We start from the raw sequence: 16,576 nt of genomic DNA, 5'->3' as shown, positions 1-16,576 counted from the left end.
CTTCAAGTGTCACCGACAGCAACCCCAATTCCTCCCTGGAGCCCTATGGGAAAGCCGGGATTCCTCAATGGGAAGGCATCCAAAGGGCACAGCCTGGAGCTGGGGATGCTCGGGGTGGAGCCTTCCTCTTCCCCATCTCTCTCCTCCTTTATCCCGGGATACCTGCAGGACATTCCCAGCATGGAGAGCAAGCTGGGAGGGAAGGATCCAAGTTATTCCAGGCCCATAGAGCTCATAGAGCACAGCAGCAGCACTAAACCCCTTTAACTGCTTGCTGCAACAGGGAACCTGCTGCAGGAGCCTCTCTTTCCGCTGGCATCCCCAATTCCCTGTGATCCCGGTCTTCCATGGCCATAGGGATTGCATGACCCCATCCAAGCTGGATGGGCCCCAACCAACACTGGTTCTCCCAGCATCTTCCCCAGCGCTCAGGCTTCTTCCCCTTGGAGATCAGCACCTTTGGGTGTAAAGACACAAGGACACGCAATGGATGCTCCTGCACTGGGGGGGGACATGGGTGGACCAAAGGCACTGTGGAGCCATGGAGAGGGTATAGAGAGGGCAATACCCGCACCCATCCCATTGATACGGGTGGGTTCTCTGCCTGTTGGGGGTAACGGGTGCTTCACCCCCAGTTCCAGGGCTGTTGGTGCCCATTGGGATGTGCTGGGGGGGGGTCCCATGTAAAGAAGTCCTCACCTTTCCCTTCCTTCCTCTTAGGAGAAGCCAAAGGGGCCGCGTTGCTGCGCTCCATCTCCTCCTTCCTGAGCTCCCTGTGCCCGCTGGTGCCACCCATGCTGCTGTGCCAGCATCGAGGGTAAGGCCCTGAGCATAGAGAGCCCCATGGGTTACTGCTCATGGGCAATGGGTGCCGAGGGCAGGGGCAGCGTGCTCCAAACCCAGCCCTGAGCGCTGCTAGGGATGGGGGATCCCAACCCTCCCCATTGAACCCATCCCAGGGCCTCAGCATCCTCACTGTGAAGAGCTCCATCCTTATAGCCAACTTATTCTGCCCCCAGCAAAGAGATGGGGAGCCCCCATCAGCCCTCCCCTCCATCCATCCCTTCTTCCCACCCACGAGCCCTCTCCCTTCCTCCCATGGGCATCACAGGGGGTCGCTCAGTGCCTATGGGAGCTTGATGGGGTTCCCGAGGCAGCAGGGAGGGCTCTGAAGGCAGGACCCTGCGAGCCCCAAGCCCGGAGGACTCAACCCATCCCCTATGGGTGATGCAAACCGCAGGAGGGAAGGAGCCTGCGCTGCTCTCCGGGCCCTCACAGCGGCTGCAGGAAGCACGTTGGGCTCCGGGTGCCCTCCACACGCAGCTCCCATGGCCCCTTGGACCCTTCGGACCCTTCCTCATCCACTGCTCTGAGCAAGGCTTTGGGGTTCGGAGCGGACGGAGCCCTTTGGGGTCGCGCTGCCTCCAAGCCCAAGGGCTGCGGGTTCAGCCATGGGGGAGCCGGAAGCAAGCGGTAGGTGCTGGGATGGGAAGGATGCTTCAATGCTCTTTGGTGTGTCAGCTTTTGGGGGGCACGGGAGGATGGATCAGGCTGGGAGGCACGGGGGGGGGGGGGGGAAACATGGCTGCTAGAAACCAGCTCTAAGTTCCTCTTAACGGGGTTTTCCACGGAAGGGACTGCGCTGTTCTATGGGGCTAAGGTGGGTTTATGGGATGGGGTTGGCCTGGATGCTGGGTTAGGGTTAGGGTTAGGCTTAAGGTTAGGGTTAGGGTTAGGGTTAGGGTTAGGGAAGGATGGAACCCCCCTTTTTGTGAGGCTTGGAGGACCTCGGGTGCAGAACCAGCCCCAGTCCTTCTACCAAGAGGCCTCTAAGTCCTTGTTCTCAATGGTGACAGCCTGGGGTATGGATGGAGTTTGAATGGGGGTAATGGCAGTGAAGCATCTTAGAGGTCTCGGTACCACCAAGGGTATGAACCCCTCGTACCAGAGCCCTTGGTGTCGTCATGTCTTTGTCCTGGGGTTGAGAAGGCATCAGCTAACAGAGAGCTGCTGCAGCTCGTGGTCACATCCATGTGCTAGAAGATAGGTGTGTATAGAACCCTATGTAGAAGGCTGCTTTGTTGCTCTGCATGCTGGGTCTCACCAAGCCCTTCACCAGGAGCGAGGATGCTGCATTGAACCGGCGAGCATCCACTGCATCTGAGCTCCCTTTAGACACAGCCCCATGCAGTGATAACACATGAGGGGCTTCAGAGCAAAGAGGTGGTACCATCCCACCCCAAATCCCCTTTGGAACGTGACCATAGATACCAAATGCCCCTGAGGAATCCAAGTAGGGCACAAGAGCCACAAGATCTCTTCAGGAGGTTGAGTTTGCTCCTTTGCAAAGCCAAAAGGGCTGGAATGAAAGATTTCACTCAGGTTTATGGGTTTTGGCCAGTAAATGCCTTCAATTCCTCCTTCTGGTGCTCTTTGGAGGGTCCTTCTCTTGCTTTCCATCCGCTGTGATGCATTGTGACACTTCCATCGCCAGCGCTTCCTTGTTAGGACTGAAGAAACAAGCAGGCAGCTCAATAGGATTGCCCTTTTCTCACTCAGAAAGCAGGGTTTAAGGGCCTGGAAGCTGCCACCCCTCACAATGGGCCTGGGTTGCTGATCTCACCCTCTAAAGCTGGTTCTATTCGCACCCTACTGCATCTGCGCTCGGTCCCTGCTCTCAGACACCCCAGCTTCTGCTTCAACGCACCCCCATACAAAGTGGAAGTTCCCCCCCTCCTTCTCCCCTCTGTGCTTCATTAATGCCCCTGTTAATCCCTTCTGCTATTTACGGCACCCGACCTCGCTCGTGTTTCCTGTCAGTTGGGGGCCGAGCCCCATTGGGGATGCTGACGCAGGAAGAGAGCAGAGAAACCAGGGTGATGGAGGGGAAGCGGGCGTGGGGTTTGCCCAGGGCCTTGCATTGGTTTGCTCCAAGGCTGCTGGTATCCCTTAGATGGGCAGAGACAGCGTTTTGGGAGGCCATAATCAGAGTCTTACTGAGGGGTGCCTTATAGAAGCCCAGGTTTGGGGTGCAAAGGAGCTTAAGATCACCCGGTTCCATGGGCAGGGATGCCTCATGTTAGACCAGGCTGCCCAAGGCTCTGTCTTGAGCACTGCCAGGGATGGGCCCCCTGTCCCAGCACCCTCACAGGGGACCACTTCCTTATCTCCAAGCTGACCTTCCCCTCTTTCAGTCTGGATCCATCACCCCTTATCCTATCGCTACAAGTCCTTGATGAGAGGTTCCCTCTCCAGCATCCTCGTGGCCCCATTTGGGTACCAGAAAGTCTCTTTTTGGTTAAAAAAGGGAGGATTTCATGCAGCGATGGGGATGTGCTGTGGAGCAGGGGGGTTCCACACCCACTGATGAGAGGTAACACTCAGATGTTGCATTGCAACGTGCAAGGCTGAGGGCAGAGAAGGGGAAGATGCTGCTGGGGCCAGGCTCGAGGTACCAAGGTTGGGCAATGGTGCCCTATAGAGCCAGGGCTTTAGGTACTGACCTCATTTCTGGGTAGCTGAAAGGGAAGTGAGGGCTGCTCCTGCAGCAAATACCCTCCATGCACGGCACCAGCTTGTTCTCCCTGGGACAGTGGTGAAAGGCAGGGAAGAGCTATCCAGGAGAGGATGCAGGTGTAGGGCCAACGCTGGGATAAGCTAAGGATGCACTGTCCTTCAAGGGACACGGATGGGGTTTAATCTATGGAAGAGTCCGCTTCCAGATCAGCTTCCCAGTAAGAGAACTGGTTTGAAACTGGTGGGGCCATTCGCAGAGTCACAGGGAATGGATGAAGGACCGAGGCAGAGATACTCCAAGCGGTCCCGTATCCCAGTGCCGCAGAGGATGCTCTGCTCCCTAAGCCTAAAGGGCTTCCCTCAGGGTCCGAAGGGCAGTTTATGGCCATCAGCAAGGCCAGGAAATCTTATATTCAGTGTATTTCTACTGTTACCTATAGCAATTCTCCCATTGAGGTGAAGCAAAAGGCTTGTGATCCCCTGCAGCTCTGGTGTTGCTTTGCCCATGGCCAGCGCTGCTCAGGTTGAGTCACTTCTTCCTGTTGTACAATCCCCTGTTGGTGGTACCCAAGAGACGTTCAAGCTGACACAAAGCAGCAAGAGCACTTGGGATTCACGTTAAACGGGGCTTGGGTTTATTACAGCTCGGGGTCGTTATGGTTTGGGGTCGTTATGGTTTGGGGTCGTTATGGTTTGGGGTCGTTATGGTTTGGGGTCGTTATGGTTTGGGGTTGTTATGGTTTGGGGTCGTTATGGTTTGGGGTCGTTACCTCTTGGGTTATGAGCCAATTGGTGCAGGAGAAGCAGGATGCTGCCTGTGAGCTGCCTTACATCACCCACTGGGTGCGAGGTGCTGCTTTATCCATCACCCACGCAGGAGGTGCTGGGTTCACTTTGCAGCTCTCTCTTAGCATCACTGTGCTACCAGTGTGAGTGACGAGGAGCCAAAGGGTTCCCTGCAGCTCCATCAGGGTGCTCACTTTGGAGTAAGAGCTCCAGAAGGCTTTGGAGCCTGAATCTGGATAGGGCATAAACCAGTGCCCAGCAAAAGCAAGGAAAGGGGGAGTTTTCCCATCTCCCTGATGCTGAAGGGAACGCAGCATCAGGTCCACGCTGCTCCATGCTGACTGTGAGGAAAGGGGTGCCTTCGGTGTCCCACCTTCTTCCCAGTGTTAAGGTGATGCTCATGGCTTGGCTGCTGTCACTGTGTGATTGCGATGCCCCGAACAAGGAGCTCCATGGAGCAAAACCCCTGCTACAAGGACAAGGAGGATGGGGACCGTGTTCTCCCTTCCCATCCTTTCTTTGTGCTGATGCAGCATCTGAGCAGCACTTAACTGTCAGAACGAAGCAACTGTAGATCGAAGTCAACCACATCCTGTTTCCTGGAATGCCAAAAGGACAAAGAGCAGCACCGTTTCCTTTTGCTTTCACCAACTGGGCCCAGTTGCATGGGTTTTGATGGTTTCTCTTTACTTTTGCCCCCCCCCCCCAGCGGTTTTCAGTCTGAGTCAGTTTTAGTGCACGAGGGAGTGGGAAGTGAGATTAACAGCACCCATAACCCCACAGCAGATGCATGTGCTCACCTCCAGCTTGCTACGGGTGCACCCATGGCCAAAACAACCTCAAGCATCAGGGTATTGACCCTGGAGTGGGGACCAGCATGGATAATGGTCTGCATGTACAGGATTTGGCCTGCTGGGGTCCTGGGTGTGATGCAGGCTTCTGTAATGCAGGTTATTGCCTGGGGGGGGGTTGAGAAAGGGTCCCATAAAGGTGCTGTGGGTGCTGGAGCATCCCTGCTCTGGAGTCAGGCTGAGAGAGCTGGGCTGGTCCAGCCTGGAGAAGGGTCCTTAAGGGGAGACCTTAGAGCAGCTCCAGTGCATAAAGGGGCTGCAGGAAACCAGGAGAGGGGCTTGGGATGAGGGATGCAGGGACAGGACAAGGGGAATGGCTTGAACCTGCCAGAGGGGAGGTGGAGATGGGACCTTAGGCAGAAGGTGGTGGGACACTGGGATGGGTTGAATGGAGAAGGTTTGGATGCCCCATCCCTGTTCAAGGCCAGGTTGGACACAGGGGCTTGGAGCAAGCTGCTCCAGTGGAAGGGGTCCCTGCCTGTGGCAGGGGTTGGAGCTGGAAACCACCTTCAGATCATCTCAATCCTAAAGGATGCTCCTCAGGTCTCTTCTAACCCAAACCAGTCTGGGACGCATGGACCCTATGGTCGATTCCCTGTGCGTCTGCAGAGGGCTCGGCCCTGCTCCCCTGCATCTCGGGTGTCTCCATGGGATGCTCTGCCCCGTCTCCAGGTCTGAGCCCTCAGGAGAGCGTTCCCGAGGGCCGGCAGCGGTACAGCGAGATCTTCCGCAGCCTGGATGCCATCGGGATCTCCATTGGGAACGCGTACGTAGAGGAGAAGAGGGGGGTCAGCCAATTCCCTGGCTCTTTGGAACCTCACTTGGGCTCATGCTTCCTCTCCTGTCCCCTGCTCCAGGACAGTGGATGTGTTCATTGGTGACAAGGGCAGCACCGACAGCACAGCCCCCAGCACGGACCCCGAGGTCATTCCGGTAGGAAAAGAGCCGCGTTATGGAAGAAACCCTCCCCATTCCCCAAACCTTTGCTCTTTCCCCATTTTCCCAGTCAATTCCTGCCTCTTTCCCCCTCCACAGTTGAGTGGAAGCTTCTGCCAGAGCAAAGCCAGCCCGGAGAGGCCAGAGCTAACAGGTAACAGCACCCATTGAAACCCAAAGAGGGGATGTTAAGCTCTTGGTTCAACACCTGATGGATGATGCTGGGGTCCCCACTGCCACCAGTCCTGGACTATCTCATTGAGGAGCTTCTCACCCGCTCTTCATTCCTAACCACCAGGACATCCATTCCCAAAGCTGTGGTGGTTTTAAGCACAGGGTGGATCTCCCCAGGGGAAGTTGGGATGCTCTGGAGCACTTTGGTACCCGCCAGGAGGATTCTCATTGGTTCATCCTGAAATGCAACAGAGACTTGAGGGTTCCTCATAGGAAAGACCCCAGTTCCTAAGCTGGATTTCATGGGATGGGGTGGGGAGGAGCTCAAGGGCTCCCCCAGCCCTGGGCCCTTCTCCCCTTGCCTTTCCCCTGCTGCAGTTGAGGAGGCGGACGAGATGCTGCTGAGGTGCGAAGGAGGCATCGAGGCAGCGCTGCGCTATGCGAAGCTGTGGTGCAAATACGTCAAGGAGCTGCTGGGCTGGATGGAGAAGCGCCTGGGTTATGGTGAGTCCCAGCACGGATCCCATTGGGAGGCAGAGCTTTCCATAGGCACTGGGTAAAGGATCACAGCCACGAACACAGCGTTAAGAGCAATGCACAGGGAGAAGTTGGCCCAGCACCGAGCCCTGGGGCTGCTTTGGATCACAAGGACAAGGAGGCAGCGTTTGTGCTTCCAGGAATGGTCCCACTTTGCCAAAGTCCCCCTTTGCCACCGGGAATCAGGTGCCTGATCCCCTCTGGCCTTTTACAGAGACAGAGTTTGCCAAAGGGATGGTGAAGATCGCAGAGGCAGGACAAAACGCCATCTTCCAACAGGTACTGGTCCCCATGGGATGGAATGGGGTGGGAAGGACCTTAGCATCACCCAGCTCCAACCCATCACCCCTTGGCCTATCGCTATGACCCCTCGCAGTATTCCTGCTTCACAAGTGGGTTCCCATTGGATTTAAGGTGCTTCCAGCTTCATCCCTCCAGGACACACGCTCCAAACCCATTCCTCAGCATGGGAATGATCCTTTCTTCTTCCACTGGCTGCTTATCCACCAGCTCCAAGGTGTTTTTGGCTTTCCACAGCACAAGATGCCTCTCTGGGAGCTCTATCAAATGGTCCTGGAACACGACGTGAAGGTCGGGAACGCAGCGGCCGAGGCGGTGGCATTGCTCCAGCAGAAGGAATTCTACCAGGTGCTGTGTTCAGGCAGATTCCATGGGAGCATCCCAGAGACGTGAGGAAGGGATTTATCCCGGTCTGAGGTGAAGGGGATAAGGAAAGAAGGGAATGGGACACCCCGATTCGAAGGGAGAAAGAGGGATCTCACAAAGGCTGTTTCCTGATGTCCTGCCTTTCCCTGCCTCATGGGGACCTCTTCCCTTCCTCCCCATTCTCCCCCTGCAGCCTCTGTCAGCCAAGAAGAACGAAATAGAGAAATGGAGGAAGGAATTCAAGGATCAATGGACAAAGGAGCAGAAGAGGATGGTAAGAGGCCAAGAGATGGGCCTGACTGATGCCAGCCAGGGCCCTCCACATTGACACAACCAGGCAGTAATGACATAATGGAATATGCATCCAGATGTTGATCATTAAAGAGTGCAAGGAGGGGGGATGCTGGTGGCATTCCGGTGCCATCCTGCTGCATCCCATTCCCTCCTGCTACCCGCACAGCAAGGATGCAGCTTGGCTTTAGCTGCGAGGGCTCAGCGCCTATGGAAGGTGACTGAGTGCTGCTGGGGCTCTCCTCAGAGGACACCCAGGGGTGTCCCCTGGGGAGCTGTGGGATGAGGGGGACCCACCAGTGATGTCCATGTCAATGGGAGCATCCATCCCAATGGAGAGGGGGCGCTTCCCTTCTCGGCGCTCCGCATCCTAACGCCGTTGCCTCTCGGAGGGTGAAGCCCTGGCCTCTCTGCGCAAGGCCCGGCTGCAGTACTGCCAGCGCCGAGAGGAGCTGCACAAGGCAAAGCTCCTGAGTGCCAAAGCAGAGGACGAGCAGCACCAGGGCACGGCCGGCACCAGCAAGCAGCTGGAGAAGCGGCGCCGCTCCTGCGAGGAGGCTCAGGCCAAGGTGAGGGATCCGGCTCGAGCATCCCATTGCTTCCTCCCCATTCATCCCAGTGACTTCCTCTTCCATTCCCATTCCCATGCAGGTCCAGGAAGCAGAAGCTTTGTACAAGACGAGCATCACCGAGGCCAACTTCAGGAGGCAAGAGCTGGAGAGGGTGCGGGCGCGGATCGTCTCCCACATCCGGAAGCTGGTTTTCCAAGGGGATGAGGTGCTGACGTGGGTACGTGGGGGCCTTTTCCCCCTCTAATCCCCATCCCAGGGAAGCTGCTGCTTGGGGTGAGACCCTTCTAAAGCAGTTGGAAGCAGGGGGATGCTCTGGATGTTGCTACCGATAAGTCTCAGCTATCCAATGCTGTTTGCAGTTGGTGATGCTCCGAGGACACGGGTTTCCACATAGGAAAAGTCTGGGAAAAAAGGGGGAAAAGGGGAAAAAAGGGGAAAACCCTAGAGCAAGCAGGGATCCATCTGCAGTGGGACTGAGTTTGGGTGGTGAAAACCTAAAGGCTGGGGAATGACTGGGGTCCAAAGGAGGAAAAAGCACCTGGACGTGGACTATTCAAGGGGGATTTTGGGTTTCTTTCCATCCATAAGGTCACTCTAAGGATGTTCAAGCAGCGGCTGGCTCAGTCGGAGCAGATCCCAGTGAGGTACCAGTACCTGGCCGAGGTGTGCAGGCCATACAAAGCAGGCCAGAAGTACCTGGAGTTCATCCAGGCTCTGCAGAAGAAAGACATCCCTATGGAGGTGTTCGAGTTCGAGCCGCTTGCGTCGGGAGGCCAAAGGTAGGAGGCAAAGAAGAGAGCAGAAAGCTGATATCCCAGCTGGAACGGCAGAACTCCACAGTGCACCATTGCCTGCAACCACTTCCCAGGTCCCCTCCCATTGGCAAGAAGAAGATGGCATCGCACTGCCTAGGACCGTCCTCCGTAGGGAAGGATGCGAGCACACTGGAGGATGCTTCCCGGCACGAGGAACAGAGTAGGTTCATGTTAATGGGGATGTCCCAGCTTGCTCTCCAGTCATGGGATGGGTTGGGTTGGGAAGGACCTGAAGCTCATCCAGGTCCAACCCCCTGCTGTGGGCAGGGATGCTTCACCCTAGAGCATGGTACCCAAGGCTTTGTCCAGCCTGGCCTTGAACTTGGAGCATCCAAACCTTTTCCTTTGGGTCCATCCCAGTGTCCCAGCACCCTCACAGGGCAGAGCTCCTTATCCCCAACCTGAACTCCCCTGTTTGTGCATGAGCCCATCACCGCTCCTCCCTGCAGTTCAGATTGGCAAAGAGGTGGGAGGGTTCTCACGTTCTGAGGGGCAGGTCCAAGGCTGGGAGAGACCATGGATATTTATGGATATTCCTGGGAGCCTGGCTGGGATTTGAGCCCTGGCTGAAGGATCCCAAGGCTCCATCCTTGCAGCTCTGAGCAGGTCCCACTGCAGCGACACGGAAAGCCTCGGGGGCAGCTGTGAATCCCGCTCCTTGGACTCTCCCAGTTCCAGCCCAGGTGGGAGCCATGGAAATGCCCCAAACCCGGAGGGAATCAGCTCTCCACTGAGCCCCATAGTGCATCAGGAGGGTGATTTGCTGTCTCCTTAAGGAACCTCTACCAGGAAGCTGCTGAAAGCTCCATCCACCGGCACCGTGTCCTCCTCGGATGACTTGGAAGAGAGGGATCCCATGGAACACGGTGAGGCCCATCCCGATGGGACTCAGGAGGTGGAACCGATGCTCATGGATGGGTTCCTCTTCACGCTTCCATGCTGTCTCCATAGAAACCAGCGCATCCCAGCCGCAGGCGAGGAGCATCCCGCTCTCCAGCGCGGCCCAGACCCACCGGCTCCGCAAGCTGCGGGGTCCCTCCAAGTGCAGGGACTGCGACACCTTCATGGTCAGTGGCTTCGAGTGCGAGGAGGTGAGGGCTGGAAGACCCCACTATGATGGAGCCCGAGGTGACCACCTACGGGGGCCCCTCTGCTGTGTTCTTGTGCCTCTCCTCCCTCTGGTTTACATCAAGAGCATCGCCTCGAACCCTCTTGGGGCTGGTGGGGCATTGATGCTCGAAGGGCCAGGAGATGCCCTTCAAGTTCAGGCACTGTTGGACCCCCCCTTCCACCATCCCATAACCTCGGTGGGGGTTCTGCCCTTTCAGTGCTGCCTGGCCTGCCACAAGAAGTGCCTTGAGAGCCTGCTCATCACCTGCGGCCACAAGAAGCTCCCCAACCGGGTGCCTCTGTTCGGGATTGACTTCGCTCAGGTCCCTCGGGATTACCCCGAGGAGGTTCCCTTCCTCGTGGTCAAATGCACCTCGGAGATCGATGCCCGGGCCCTGGGGGTGCAGGTGAGGACGCAGTCATCACCCTGGCTGTGGTCCCCTCTGCATCCCAACCTCCTGACCCCTCCCGCTCTGGACCACGCAGGGCATTTACCGCATCAGCGGATCCAAAGCCCGCGTGGAGAAGCTGTGCCAGGCGTTCGAGAGCGGCCGGAGCCTGGTGGAGCTCTCCGAGCACTCCCCCCATGATATCACCGGGGTCCTGAAGCATTTCCTGAAGGAAGTGGGTATCCCAAACCTCTGGCCCCGCCAAGCCCAGCCCTCGGTGCGGGTACCGGGATGCTCTCCTCCCTTCTCCCTGCAGCTCTCAGCCCCGGTGCTGCCGTCCCAGCTCTACGACGAGCTCATGACGTTGGCCAAAGAGCTTCAGAGACCCATGGAGGAAAGGCTGGATGGGGCAGCTTTCCCTTCCCAGCCCATCCAGAGCATGAAGGAGGTGCTGAGCAAACTGCCTGCCAGTAACTACAACACCCTGCGGCACCTCATGGCCCACTTGTACAGGTGAGGAGGTGGTGGTTGCGCTGCTCAGCAGCAGGTCCCTGCTGAGGCCTCGCTGCCAAGGGAGCAGGAGCTCAGCACCATGTGTGTGTGAGAAGAGCCTTTGGGGTTCCTTGGCCTCGGGGAGCCAAGCAGGATGTTGGGGAGGGTAAAAGGGTAAGGCATGGAAAGGACCATCTTAATGACCAAGAAGGACCAGTAGGTCCTTGGTGCTAACACTCCATCAAGTGCAGAGCAGCCTTAATGACCAAGAAAGACCAATGTCCTTGGTGCTAGCACTTTATCAGTGGAGAGCAGTCTTAATGACCAAGAAAGACCAATGTCCTTGGTGCTAACACTCCATCAAGTGGAGAGCAGCCTTAATGACCAAGAAGGACCAATGTCCTTGGTGCTAGCACTTTATCAGTGGAGAGCAGTCTTAATGACCAAGAAAGACCAGCAGGTCCTTGGTGCTAACACTTCATCAAGTGGAGAGCAGCCTTAATGACCAAGAAGGACCAGCAGGTCCTTGGTGCTAACACTTCATCAAGTGGAGAGCAGCCTTAATGACCAAGAAGGACCACAATGTCCTTGGTGCTAACACTTCATCAAGTGGATAGCAGTCTTAATGACCAAGAAGGACCACAATGTCCTTGGTGCTAACACTTCATCAAGTTAATGACCAAGAAGGACCAATGTCCTTGGTGCTAACACTCCATCAAGTGCAGAGCAGGAGGTCAAGGACTGACATGACCCAAGCTCTTTCACCCACCTCTGAACACAGCTCACGAGCATCAACCGCTCTCAGTAGGGCCGCACCATCCCACTCCTGTTCCCAGAAGAGATGGCTTTCCCTCTCCTAGGAAACAGGGTCTGGGGCATCCCATGGGTGCTGGGTGCGTTCGGGTTGAGCGCTGGTGAGCCCCTAACCCTCCCTTTTCCCTTCCTAGGGTGGCAGAGAACTACAAAGAGAACAAGATGTCCCCGACCAACCTGGGCATAGTGTTCGGGCCCACGCTGATGCGGGCGGGCGCGGGGAGCGATGTGTCCATGGCCTGCCTGCTGGACTCCGGGTACCAAGCTCAGCTGGTGCAGTTCCTCATTGAGAACTACGAGCGGGTGTTCGGGATGCAGGAGCTGCCCTCGGCCTTGGGATGGGAGCATCCGGAGCGAGAAGCAGCAGCGGAGGAGGATGAAGGAGCGCAGAGCCCAAACCCAACCCGGAGCCTAAGGGTAGAGGTAGAGCTCCAGGCACCGAGCTGGGCTCCCTGACCCTGCTCTAGAGGCAGGGAGGTGGACCCGTGATGAGAGAGCTTCTTTCACACCCAACAACCCTGTTTCCTAGCCAAGGGTTATCCCAAGGGGAAGGAGCAGATGGAGTGGGAGACCGCCAGCTTCTGGGACCACTCTGAAGGGTGGTTTTGCTCTGGAGAACAATGGGGTTTTCCATCCTAAGCTGCTGGTTCTCCATGCTCCATAACTTCAGAAGCAGCTTTGTGCCCTGAAGGCCCAGCAGATCCCATAGGACAACCCCACAGGGCCCTGCTGCATCCCTAAGCCCCAGACCCTGGTTTTCCTCCTGCTGCCATTGAGTCCCAAGCTCTTTCCTCCCAACCTATTTCACTGCACTTTAAAGCCACCAATGGGCACAGCATCCCTGGGCTGGGTTTTCCCTTTCCACACTCCTTTTGGTGAGCAGGAAAGGGGCAATTCCTTTGCTAAAGTGAAGGAAAAGGGAGCGAGAGCTGCAGTTGGGGACTCCCTGCCTCCTGCTTTGGAGCTGTGGATGCTTCCATGCAAGCCTCTGCCTGCAGTGCCCCTGGCCATGGCTGATGGGCAAGGATGCTGCTTTGCTGCTTCCTTTCCAGGCCCAGCTCCCTGAGGAAGCACAAATCAGAGCAAGGATGCTGAGAGCTGCAATAAACTCACACCAGTCACTTCCTGGGGGCAGCAATGCTACCGAAGCAATAGAGCTCCATAGGAAGCACTTTGGGATGCACACAACCCATTTCCAAAGCCATTTGTACCTACTTGAAGGTGTTGTTAGGAAGGGGAGCTCCTTCTAAGGGCACTTTGGTTTTGCCTTTAATATAACCAAGATGCCCAGATCCTTGTGCAGACTCACAGTGGGTCCACACCAACCCCATCCAGGCACCCCCATTGCGTTCAACCCAACTTCCCCCTTGTGCAGACTCACAGTGGGTCCACACCAACCCCATCCATGCACCCCCATTGCTTTCAATATGACTTCCTAAGCTCCAGTGAAGGGCTTTGGTTTCGGATGCTCCCCCTCTTAGTGCTGCAACGGGCTGCTTGGGCGTCCTGTGGGATGTGGGAACCCATCTCAGCGCCCTGGGTTGAGGTTTAGGGCAGTTGTGCCCTGCCAGCGTGGGAGCTGGGTCTCTCCCATGGCTCTGCCTGTGCCCTTCTGCAAGCTCCTTCCCTATTCCCACCCTTGCAGCCAACCCAAGCCAAACCAAGGTGTTTTCAGCTCAGTGGTCTCCATGCACTTGGCTCTCCCAGCGCTGGGGTGAACTGGGAGCTGGCGTTGTCTTCACCTCCCATCCCATAGGAACACTTCCTGACCTCTCCCAACAGGATTCCTCCTGCCCACACACGGGTTTAGATGTGGATTGTGGGTCTGGGAACGCATCTTCCAGGGAAGCCATCCAGGAGCTGACTTCGGAGGGAGCCCATGGAGAACTGAGCCTGGATGCCTTAGGTAAAGTGGGGATCACTTTAGGTATCACTTAGGTAAAGCGGGGATCACTTTAGGTATCACTTAGGTAAAGCGGGGATCACTTTAGGTATCACTTAGGTAAAGCGGGGATCACTTTAGGTATCACTTAGGTAAAGCGGGGATCACTTTAGGTATCACTTAGGTAAAGCGGGGATCACTTTAGGTATCACTTAGGTAAAGCAGGGATCACTTTAGGTATCACTTAGGTAAAGCAGGGATCACTTTAGGTATCACTTAGGTAAAGCAGGGATCACTTTAGGTATCACTTAGGTAAAGCAGGGATCACTTTAGGTATCACTTAGGTAAAGCGGGGATCAGTTTAGGTATCACTTAGGTAAAGTGGGCATCACTGTAGGTATCACTTAGGTAAAGCAGGGATCACTTTAGGTATCACTTAAGTAAAGCAGGGATCACTTTAGGTATCACTTAGGTAAAGCAGGGATCACTTTAGGTATCACTTAGGTAAAGTGGGGATCACTGTAGGTATCACTTAGGTAAAGCAGGGATCACTTTAGGTATCACTTAGGTAAAGCAGGGATCACTTTATGTATCACTTAGGTAAAGCAGGGATCACTTTAGGTATCACTTAGGTAAAGTGGGGATCACTTTAGATATCACTTAGGTAAAGCGGGGATGCTCTTCTAGGCTGCCTTGTGCTCTGCTTGCTGGTTCTCACACCTCCTGCCTGCCTCTACGTTGCCATCATTGCTCCTCTTCCCCCTCGTTCACAGCTTGGGGTCGCTCCTGATGGACCAAGCTGCTGGAGGGCAGCTCCCCCTGTTGATGCTGTTCACCCAGGGATCCGGGCGCCCCTTCTATAGGGAAAGCACCACGAGCTACGGGCTGCTGTAGGACCCCTCTCACTGCCCCCTCCTCTCCCATTCAGCGCTGACCACAAGCACTGGCTCCGAGCTGGAAGCCCCCGAGCACGAGAGGACCGACAGCGACCCCGAGCCAGGCCTGGGGAGCCAGCCCCGAGCCCGCTTCAGCCGCCAGCCTGTGAAGCAGCTTCGAGCGCAGGCAAAACCCCCACCAGTCATCCCCAGTGCTTCCAGTCTGCCCTGGAGGGCTCCCACTGCATCCACTGTGGCGATGGGATGGGGGGCAGGAGGCAGCCTCCCCCACTGCAGCTCCGTGCCAAGGGAGGAGGGCATCGGGAGCAGGAAGGGCTCCCCTGACCCGAGCGCACTCAAGCCCAGCACTGGGGGCAGGCAGCAGCTCAAGCACTTAGAGAGGACGCAGGAAACAGCCAGGATCATCTCCAGGCTTCCAGCACCTCCGGAGGGCACGGGATCGACTGCGGGAGGAGAGGACCTCATCCCAGGCACGTCCCTATAGGCGAAGCCCAAAGGATGCCGGGATAACGGGAGAGGCGAGGCGACGCGGATTGGCTGGCTTGAGGGATGTAGGCACGGAGGAGGCACCGGAAAGGAAGGCCATTGGGCACCAAACGTTCCCCAGGGGTCAGGTTTTGGCTGCTGCAACAAGCCCTGAGCGTTGCAGCTTTGGTCTCACTCCTTTTGGGGAGCCTGACTCACTGTTGGGGTGCAATAGGAGCGGGTGGATGGGTGAAGCATCCTTCTGCTTCCATCGCCGCAGCTTCCCCTTGCTGGTCGGCACAAAGCCACTCTGTAAAGGGAAGAGGCTCTGAATCAGAGCCCATTCCTCCAATGGCTCACCCCAACCCCTTCCAAAGCCCAATCCCCTCCATTCCCTATGGAGCTGCTGCTGTAAAGGCAGCAAAGCCCTGCACCTCCAGTGCATTGGGGAGGTCTAAGACGAGGTCGCTGTGATTTAGGCTCACCCCAAAGCTCCTTTTGCCCTCCTCACAGTGAGCTCTGCTGCCCATCCAAGCCTTGGCAGGGTCCTGCAGGGCCACCCCGTGATGCACACGTGTGGGTTTGGAGCCTGGTCCTTAACAACGCTGGAAAGCAAACGTTGAGGCTCCGTTCTTCCCATGCGTTGCATTGGGGCTGGTTGTCCATATAGTGCTTGGGATACCTGAAGAGGGACTTATCCTCTATTGGAGCTCCTATAATAAACCACTGGGGGGGTTATTCTAAGCTCAGCCTCTCTTTGTTCCCTATGAATAGGGAAGCCTTGAGCAAACGCTCCCTGGAGTGCTTGAACAGCGCCCAGTGCACTCGGGTCCCCAGAGCACAAAGGGAGCTCCTGCCCACAGGAATGCAGGGCTTGAGGAAGCAGCACAGGGAGGATAAAACCCTCGCAATGCAAGCCCTTTATTTCCTGTTCCTGCTGCACACTCAATGGGAGAGGCCTAAAGAGGAGGAGGATGAGGGGCTTGGGGAGGGCAATTCCGCTTCCATCAACCCATCACTGGAGGAAAGACTTGCTCTTACCTTGTACCTCCTTACTACTGCTGCTTTCCTGTCGTCTGGTAAGGGTAGGAGCTGCCAAAGCATCACTTCCAGGCTGCCAGGCCCCAGTTCCATAGGGAAAACTCGGATGCAGGGTCCAAAGCATCACTTCCAGGCTGCCAGGTCCCAGTTCCATAGGGAAAACTCGGATGCAGGGTCCAAAGCATCCCTCCTCCTGCTCAGAGCCAGGGTTTGCTTGGCCCCAGCCGCAGCTGATGTGGTTTGGACGTCAAGGAGAAGCCACTTGGCAGGGCAAGAAGCATCAATTCCTCCTTGAGGCTGCCTCTTCCCTTCAAAGGGCTCAGCTGTATTTAGATACAGCGAGG

General features: G+C 56.4%; 1 protein-coding gene across 1 annotated transcript; it reads left to right on the top strand.

Annotated features, from left to right (window-relative positions):
* Window positions 1-1,451: 1,451 nt before the first annotated feature.
* GMIP (GEM interacting protein) lies at window positions 1,452-12,415 on the top strand. The gene is given in 20 exon segments (XM_061356499.1): window positions 1,452-1,473; window positions 5,826-5,919; window positions 6,011-6,086; window positions 6,189-6,243; window positions 6,642-6,767; window positions 7,015-7,079; window positions 7,338-7,448; window positions 7,660-7,740; window positions 8,150-8,326; window positions 8,409-8,546; window positions 8,918-9,108; window positions 9,198-9,304; window positions 9,741-9,827; window positions 9,921-10,010; window positions 10,096-10,235; window positions 10,473-10,661; window positions 10,741-10,878; window positions 10,960-11,156; window positions 12,083-12,375; window positions 12,378-12,415. Coding segments are annotated over 20 exon segments (2,415 nt in total).
* The last annotated feature ends 4,161 nt before the right edge of the window (window positions 12,416-16,576 follow it).

This window comes from Neopsephotus bourkii, unplaced genomic scaffold (genome assembly GCF_033783945.1).
Source record: "Neopsephotus bourkii isolate Nb327-2 ecotype Australia unplaced genomic scaffold, CSIRO-AGI_Nbou_v1 NB_857, whole genome shotgun sequence".
Classification (NCBI taxonomy): Eukaryota; Metazoa; Chordata; class Aves; order Psittaciformes; family Psittacidae; genus Neopsephotus; species Neopsephotus bourkii.
This window is presented reverse-complemented; position numbering and strand designations above follow the sequence as displayed.